This window comes from Elephantulus edwardii, unplaced genomic scaffold (assembly GCF_000299155.1).
Source record: "Elephantulus edwardii isolate Elephantulus edwardi_28Jun2011 unplaced genomic scaffold, EleEdw1.0 scaffold00450, whole genome shotgun sequence".
In the NCBI taxonomy this organism is placed as follows: domain Eukaryota; kingdom Metazoa; phylum Chordata; class Mammalia; order Macroscelidea; family Macroscelididae; genus Elephantulus; species Elephantulus edwardii.
Window position 1 is genome coordinate 895,483 of NW_006400200.1, and position 9,074 is coordinate 904,556.

Consider the following 9,074-nt stretch of genomic DNA (forward strand, 5'->3'; position numbering starts at 1 on the left):
TACATTTTTCAAGATAGATTTGCTCAGACTTTCTATAGAAGCCACAACATTCAAGAAATCATATGACATATTCCTTTGGACAAATCTGTTGTAAAAGAGCCCTTTAAAGTGCTAGAAATTAAAGAGACTGCTCTGAAGATTTTCTTATGCCTGACTCATGCCATGGTATTTTCAACTGCCCACTTTGTATGTGAAAACTTGACAAAGACTAAGGAAGACTGAAAAATTAATGCCTTAAAGAAGAAATAATGTCTCTGTGTTCTTAAGGCAGGTCTTTAAAGGTCAGTGTTTTGCCAAGTAGATTGTAAAGGGGACTGATTGCTCCATTGTTTTTACTTTTATGTCTTGAATTAACTCAATAAAATTGATAGACTCTTTTATTTGTATAAAGTATATTCTGATGTGTGTACCAATAATAGAAACAAAACTGGGACCCAAACTCTAATATTTGAGATAATCTACATCATTCATTTAGGAGATGGTTCCTACTTTTTACTTAGTCTCTTCCTATGCACTCAGTGAGACTCCATCCTCAAATTTCTTTTCTGTTACAGTCCATAATATCTTCTCTGCTAAGTTGTTTAGCTACAATGAGGGAAGGAATTGATCTACAGATTTTAAGCAGTTCTTTATACACCTTTTTTAATCACATAATTAAAAATCTACTTCCAATGCCAACCTTTCTTACACAGAGGGACTAATGAATTTTAACAGTTAGACAACACACCATTGACTACAGCAATAGAGCTCTGGCTTCCAAGTAGAGGAAAGTCAGTAGTCAAAGCCATTTCCATTGAGTCAGGAATTGACTCATAGCTTACCTTCTAGTGGCTTTTTGGATGCTATAAATTGTGTGAAAGGAGACTGCCCATCTTTCTTCCATGGGACCACTGTGTATCCAAACCACCAGAGAGATACAGCCTTTGGGTTTGCAGTGCAACACTCTATGGCTTATGCCACGAGAAACTGAAAAAGAGAAAAAAAGAAAGAAAAAAATTTCAAACATTTTATTCTTCTCTGTATTTCCATTATCTTGACTCTGAATTTATGTGCACTGAGTAATAGAAAAATTGAGTAAACAAATAAGAGTTATACAACTTAAACCTATGTTGTGACTACTTGTTGATTTGATGTTATGCCCATATGTATTTAGAGGAATCTACAGCTTTAAGTGGAAGTGTCGATTGTAATATAGCTGACTAAACAATAGAGAAGTTTATGGAATATAAGACTTCTTAGTGACTTCAGATTATACCATGGGGAGCAATTCACTGAATATGCTCCAAGTTAATTTTACTCATGACAGCTATAATGCTTAAAACTAAATAATTATCCTATTTCAAATCTTGTCAACAAAAAATAAATGTATATCTTAAATAGATTTCTTTTCAGTAAGGGAAAAGCCATCTTTATTAACATTTAATTTTTTTCTCCAATTGGGGAAAATAACAGAAGATGAGAAGACCATATAATTAATCTGCAGAATGAATTTAATGAGTTAGAAATCCAGAAGGAAGAAATTAGAAGGCAAATTTAAAGTATTATAAAATATTAGCTTTCCCCCTTTACACTTCTTGTTATTTTTAATTAAAATTTAAAGGTGTCACATTAAGGTCAACAGTCTGAGCTCTACGAACACTTCAGTTTTTATTCAACATTGGGATCCTTATTCTTCTACTATAACTAAAAGTTGGAATTGCACAAGGTTTTTTGTTTACAATCAAACGGTTTATTCTAACAGTCTTTTATGAATATTCATGATATGACACGGCTTATCATAGATACTCTTAAAAGATAGTGTTATATGTATGTTAGAAAGCATGTTACATGACTGTTATATGTTCTGCTGCAGACTGAAAGATTAATAGCTTGAATCTGTCAGGTGCTGTGAATACGAAAGATGAAAAGTTTTCTCTCATAAAGAAAACAAAAGGAGGGTTGCTTAAGTTGGAATTAACCTGAAGGTAGTGGGGCTATTCTAAAAGAAGTTCAGATGTCAGAGTGGTTAATATCTATACTGGCAACTGAACAGTGGGTAATTCAAACCCATCATCAGCTGTTCCATAGAAATCACTCCATTTCCATTGTTGGGTAGCTTTGTTTTGTCTTGTAGGACAGTCATTAGCTGAAATCGACTTGATGACAATTTTTAAGATTGTTAATAGTATTGTTAGTAAAATAATTTCATCCACTATAATAGAAATTTCTAGTACTTGAATAGGGAGGAGGTATATATTTCTAACAGAAAGGTAGAATATCCATTAAAGACGATGTTACATATGATATAAATGTGTATTGTGTGAGATAGGATGCTTGCAAAATGCCAGGCAGGAAGTTAAAATATGAAGTAAGAGAAGATTGATAATTATATTAGTCCTCAATTTTCTGCAGCCATGAACTGGGCAAGGTCCTTGATAATCTCCTCCCCCCCCCATATCTTTTATCCTAATCTACTGGCCCAGCTTCAGTCAGAACTCATGACCCTTTGCCTCTTTAGAGTCTGTACTGAAGTGTTATTTACTTGGTGCTGACTTATAGAAACTCTATGTACCACAGAATGAAAACAGGCAAAACACTTGTTGCTTTGTTTGAGTTTGTTGGTGTAACCACTCTGTCAATCTAACTAGCGGAGCATACTCCTCTTTTCCACTGAGCCTTTACTTTACCATGTATGATGTCCTTCAGGGGTGGGTACATTTTCATTGCTGATGTCAGATTAGTCTAGGCTGAAAGTAGAAAATACCAAAACAGATGTTTACTTTTGTTTTCTTGTCTATGAAAAGGCATTTAAGTGTATGGATCATAACAAATTATAGACAATATTGAGAACAATGGGAGTCCTAGAGTACTTAACTGTGCTCATGTGAAACCTCTGCATAGACCAAAACACTGTTGTCTGAACAGAACAAAAGAGCACTGCACAGTTTAAGATTAAAGAAGATAGGCATTGATGTGTTATTTCTCCATTTCTGTCCAATCTGTATGCGGAGCAAATAATTCAAGAAGTTGGACTATATGAAGAAGAATGTGGTATCAGGATTGGAGGGAGATTAATAAACAACTTTTTTATGCAAGTGACACAATTTGCTTGTTTAAAACTAACAGGATTTGATCACTTACTGCAGAATTTCTAAGACTTCAATAAATGTGACATCCAACTTCAAGAAAATAAAAAGCCTTACCACAGAACCAAAAAGCAACACTTAAGTGGAGGGAGGGAAGGGAGTTATCAATGACTTCATTTTGTGTGGATCCACAGTCCACATCCAAAACAGCAGTAATCTAGAAATCAGAAAACAGCTTTACTGAGAATATCTGCAGCCAAGGACATCTTTAATGTATTCAAGAGCAAGGATATCAGATTTTTTGTTGAGTTTGTTTTGGTTTTTTGTTTGTTTGTTTGTTTGAAACAACACTTTGTTACTCTTACACATTCTTGCTCTGCCCCCTCCCCTTTTTCCTCATTCATCAATCACAAGGATACAATATGTTCTTGTCTGAATGGAATTGCTTCCAGAGTTGCTTGATTATCAGTAAGTAAATAATAAAGGTTATTCTAGTTTTGTTGTTCTCATTTTATAGCAATTCTAAGCAGTGTGTATTATGCACAGCACAGAGGTAGGAAAGATTACCTTTAATAATTATCTTCTAAATTTTAGAATTTCTGAAAACAAATCTGCCATGCCTTTGATGGGTGTCAAAGGAACATTGATCCATCTCCTCCTACTAAAAGAAGTCATTCTCTGGCATGCTGAATCCTTTGGAGGGTACTTGATATCAGGATCGACCAGGGCTCTGAACAACTACCCTAAGAAGGCCTTTCTCCACATTCACTTACCAATTCGTTGGACACCACCACCACCCCCCTGCCTTCCTACTGGGAGAGTGGGCTGTGATTGTTCTGTTTCACCCATAGGGAAAAGTAGCAGTTGTGGAAGGTATGATTATATTCTCTCAAGATCACAACAAAATCCTCTTGTTTGTTTTCAACTTGACCTCTAAGGCAGACATCCATTATTTGGAACCTACAGATGACATATATATCACATTCTACCTCCCAACTCCACATATATATGCCAATAGAATATTTCTATCAGCTTTTGTAGTCTGAACCATTTGAACATGCAATCAAGATTTAGGAATGATAATTGATGACTGGAAGGTAAGAGCTAGGAACAAGTTAAGAGCTAGGAACAAGTAAGAAGGACTAGTAGAAAATACAGACTTGGTGACAGAAAAGAGGTTGAACATAGAATGGTAGAATTTTGTACAATAAATATTGATTCATTACAAATACCTTTTATTAAAAAGTATTAGTAATGACTATCCACATGGACCTCATATAACAGAGATGTATCCTGTCTCTATAACTTTTCAATTTATATGTAGACCAGATCATTAAGGAAGCTGGAATTCATGAAGAATGCAATATCAGGATTGGAGGAAGATTCATCAACAATTTGCAATATGTAGATGACACAACCTTGATAATTAAAACTGAGGAGGATTTGAAGTGTTTGCTACAGAAAGTTAATAATCACAGCCTTCAATATGGATTGCATCTGAACATCAAGAAAACAAAGATCCTCACCATCAGGACAATAGACAGCATCACGATATTTGGGGAAAAGTTTGAGGTTGTTGACAATTTTATCTTGTTTGGATGCACAATCAATATCCTTGGATACACCAGTCAGAAAATAAAAAGACAAGTTGAACTACGAAAAATCTGCTGTCAAAAACCTCTCGAGTGCTAAGAAGCAACAATGTCTTTCTGTAGAAGTGTGCCTCATCCAGGCCATAGTCTTATTAATTGCTTGCTATGCATCTAGGCTGGGCAATGACTAAGAATGAGAGAAGAGTAAATGACTTTGAGTTGTGATGCTGGAAAGAGTGTTAAACATACCACAGACTGGCAAGAGAACAGATATGTCTGTCTTGGAAAGGATGTAACCCAGGTTGCTCCTTGGAGGTGTGAGGTTTAAAAGTTCCAGCTCATATATTTTGAGCATATCATGCTTGGAAGTGTAAAGTGTCAGCACAGGAGAACAACCCAGATGAGATGGATTGTTGCAGACTGTGGCAATGGGGTCATGTGTGTCAGAGGCGATGAAGTTGACTCAGGATAGAGCAAGGTTCAGAGCTATTGTTTATAGGGAGACTATTAGTCACCTCAACCCTCAACAGTACATAGTAACAATAGTGTCATTCGATATATTTTTTCAGTAACATTGTTGGATTCTTATTGTATCACTATCTATCAGACATTCATACTTCATTGTTTAAAGCAAGACAAAAACTAGATACCTGGCAAACACATTATGAAAGAATAATATTCAGGGTTCAGGAAACAGAAACGTTTTTCTGTGAATAGATTATTTCTAAAAAAAAAAATGATAGCTGGATGTGATCATCACTATTTTAAAGAACTAACTTGATCCTGATGAGAATGATTTCAGAAATTTGCAATCACTAAGACAGTGGAAATAAAAATGAGGTAATTTAAAAAAAAACAAATGAAGAAAATGGTTATATCTTCCTGACACAGTCTGAATGGTGATGGGTTTCATTATGTCTGGTCCATGTTATGTAAAACAAAACTTCAAAACCCACATAACAAATGGTTATAGTAAAAAGGAAACTATGGATGTGGAAAGCCTGATTTAGTAAAAAAGTCTTCTACTCAAGCTAAATAAAGAAGGATGACTGGATTTACCTATAGCCAGAACTCCTCAGGGAAAAGAGACTAATATTTTGCCTGTCCCATTGTTAGCAGAAACTTCAGACATGGTGCACAATTTTAATGATCCTTGTAATGTAATATAACATCATAACACAAAACTATTTTCTCTAAAATCAATGGAATATTTTCTTCTATTTCTTAATATGTTCAGCCAGGTAAAATGTTTACAAGTGATGGAATATTGTTAGATATGGCCATCTTATGAAGAGTTTTGATGGCTTTCCATCCCCCTCACCACAACCCAGATATTTTAATAGATAAAGTACAGAAACACAATTTGTTATCGATTAAATTATCTCTTCTGAAAAATTTGTGTTGTATTTCCTAATCCTAATACGTACAATTCCATGGTTCAATTTTTAATGTATGTTTGGAGCTCTTTGACCCAGTGAGTAGTGGGGGAGAGTGCCCAGGAGAGACAAGGGACACTGAACCTTTCCAGCCGTATAGATACTGCTGCCATTCCACCCTGCCACCGTCCTGGGTGGACAGCTGTTCACACAGCCATGCTGTGCTCTTTATAGTTCTGTGCTCTGCTGTTCTCCTTATTTGATGTTTCAATTCAGTTTCCTGTAATGAGCTCAATAACACCTAATAACATCAGCAACAAACTGAAAGTCCCGTTTTGGAATGAATTGTTTCTGTTACATAAGTGAGGCAATAGTGTAGGATGTGTCTTTAATTTCACTCTCTCAAAGCATAAAAGAGCAATTGAGGCAAACAAGTACAAACTAGTAAAAATACATGTTACCCAGATGAGATGTATTGATACACTGACTGGGGAACTTTGGTTAGGTGTGTTGCAGTCAGTGAGACTTGTTCAGGATAGGCCAAGCTTCAAAGCTGTTGCACATAGGGTCACTATGAGTCACAGGTGACTTGATGCCACATAAGAACAACAACAGTAAATCTATAGTATGACTCATATTGATCCTGTGAACAACACACTTGAACCTTGTCCTGTCCTTTGCCATCATCTTTTCTGGCACACTCAAGTCTGTTCCTGTGTTTACTGCACCTATCTCCTGAGTTCCTTTTATATGGGATAGGGAGAATAATACAATTAGCATCTCATACTATTGCCTATTTAAATATTATTACCATGGTGCTGCTTGAGAGATAAGATTAGGAAAAGATTGTGACAAAGAGAATTGTTGTTGCTGTCAGGTGCCATCAAGTCAGATCCAACTTATAATAACTTATAGTATGTTGTTGTTGTTATGTGCCATTGATTTGCTTGCGACTCATAGCCACCCTATAACAACAGCCTAAACCCTGCTCTGTCCTGTGCCAATCACACTGTCTCTGACACACCCACGCCAATTACCTCAGTCACTGAATCAATCCTCCTCATAGATGTTCTACCCCTCCTGTGCTGTCGCTCCACCCTCCCAAGCATGATGTCCTTCTCCAAGGACTGGTCCCTCATATTAAGCCTCAATCCATACTGAAGGCTGCAGTCCTTGACTCTCTACAGCAGGCGCTTCAGGTCCTCCTCAGTTTCAGCAAACAGGGTTGTGTCATCTGCATAATGCAGACTGTTGATAAATCTTCCACCAATCCTGATGTCATACTTCTCATTCTAGAGCCCAACCACCTGGAGAGTCTGTTCTGCATACAAGTTGAAAAGGTATGGAGATAGGACACATCCCTGGCGCATACACTCCCTAATTTTGAACCATGCAGTGTTTTCTTGCTCTGTTCTGATGACTGCCTCTTGGTCCAAGTATAGGTTTCACATTAGCATGATTAAATGTTCTGGGATTCCCATTCTTCTCAGAGTCAGACACAGTTTGTTATGATCCACACAGTCAAACGCCTTTGCATAGTCAATGAAACACAGATATGCATTCCCCTGGTATTCTCTGCTTTCAGCAAAGGTGCATCTAAGATTAGCTACAATATCCATAGTACCACAACCCCTTCTAAACCCAGCCTGGACTTCCAGCAGTTCTCTGTTGATGTGCTGTTCCAGCTGTTTTTGGATAATCTTCAGTAGAATCTTGCTTGCATGTGAATTCAATGATATTGTTCTGTAGTTTCCGCACTCAGTTGGATCACCCTTCTTTGGAATGGGGACAAATATAGATCTCTTCCAGTCAGTTGGCCAAGTGGTTGTTCTCCAGTTTTCTTGGCACAACTTGGTGAGCACATACAAGAACATAATCCTCTATCAGATTTTTAAATCTACAAAACTTTATAAGAGGAGATTACCCATTTTTCTCCTATGGAGCAACTGGCCTTATAGTTAGCAGCCTAATGTTTTATGCACTGTATTACCAGGCCTCCTACAAAGAAAGTGATTATACACCAGAAATAGTACAATTGTAGGTAGTTGCAGTTTTTTGTTTTGGTGTTGTTGTTGTTTTTTTAAATAAAAGACAAAATTATTTATAAACTAACCCAGAAAGATACAGACATTAGCATTATAGTAAAGATGTCACTGCAGAGAAATTGAGAGATTTATCTTTCTAATTACTGTTGCTAGATAAATTAGATATGCATGTGGGAAAAACCTGATTTCTTCCTTCCCAAACAACCAACTCACTGACATCCAGTCAACATATGTGATCCTTTAGTACTGAGTATTACTATGTCACAGATTTTCCAAGGTTTGAAATTTTTATGGAAGCTTATCTTTTAGTATGGAAATACATTTAGTTTTACATCAAAAATAATTTGAATATGACAAATAAAATTTCTAGATAACACAGGCAAGATTAAAATCTCCATTATCTTGATGTTAGGCCAACTTTTTTTTTTATTTCCTTTTTCTATCACCTTTATTCATTGTGCAAACTTAAGATACATGTGGAGTAACTGAAAAGACCATGGCTTGGATCAAGGGTATTTTAAAGTGACACCTGGCTCTTAAGAACTTTGAAGAGTTTATTGATAGCAGATTTTCTCAATGCAACATGCTTTTTGATTTCTTGACTGTTGTTAGCATGGGTGTTGGTTGTGCACTCAACTAAAAGGAAATCTTGGGCAATTTCAGCCTTTTCCCTGTCTATCATGATGCTGACATTTGTTGAGGAAGACAAACATTTCTTAACCTGAACATTGAATATTTAGGGAAAAATCTTTTTTTTTAGGGAAAAATGCTACTTTTAAGTTATTTTATCAGACATCATTATGAGTTAAAATATCATTAGTACACTTGAGGTGAAAATCAACACATTTTAAAATATTCTTTAAATAAAAAAAAGAAGAATCTAATGGATGACAAATGGGCAAGAATTTGAAGATACCAAAAGATCAATAAAAACACAAAAAAAGGTTTTCACCTTCATTAATCATTTTGGAGAGACAACAACAGCAATGGGAAAGA

At 36.0% G+C, this 9,074-nt stretch overlaps 1 protein-coding gene across 1 annotated transcript in view; it reads right to left on the reverse strand.

The window, feature by feature from the left end:
- Window positions 1-951: 951 nt before the first annotated feature.
- The window catches only part of LOC102863904 (nucleoporin-like protein 2-like), a 23,507-nt gene continuing 15,384 nt past the window's right edge, over window positions 952-9,074 (reverse strand). Inside the window, exon 3 of the mRNA XM_006902786.1 lies at window positions 952-966. Coding sequence (XP_006902848.1) covers window positions 952-966 — 15 coding nt within the window. The remainder of the gene's footprint in view (window positions 967-9,074) is intronic.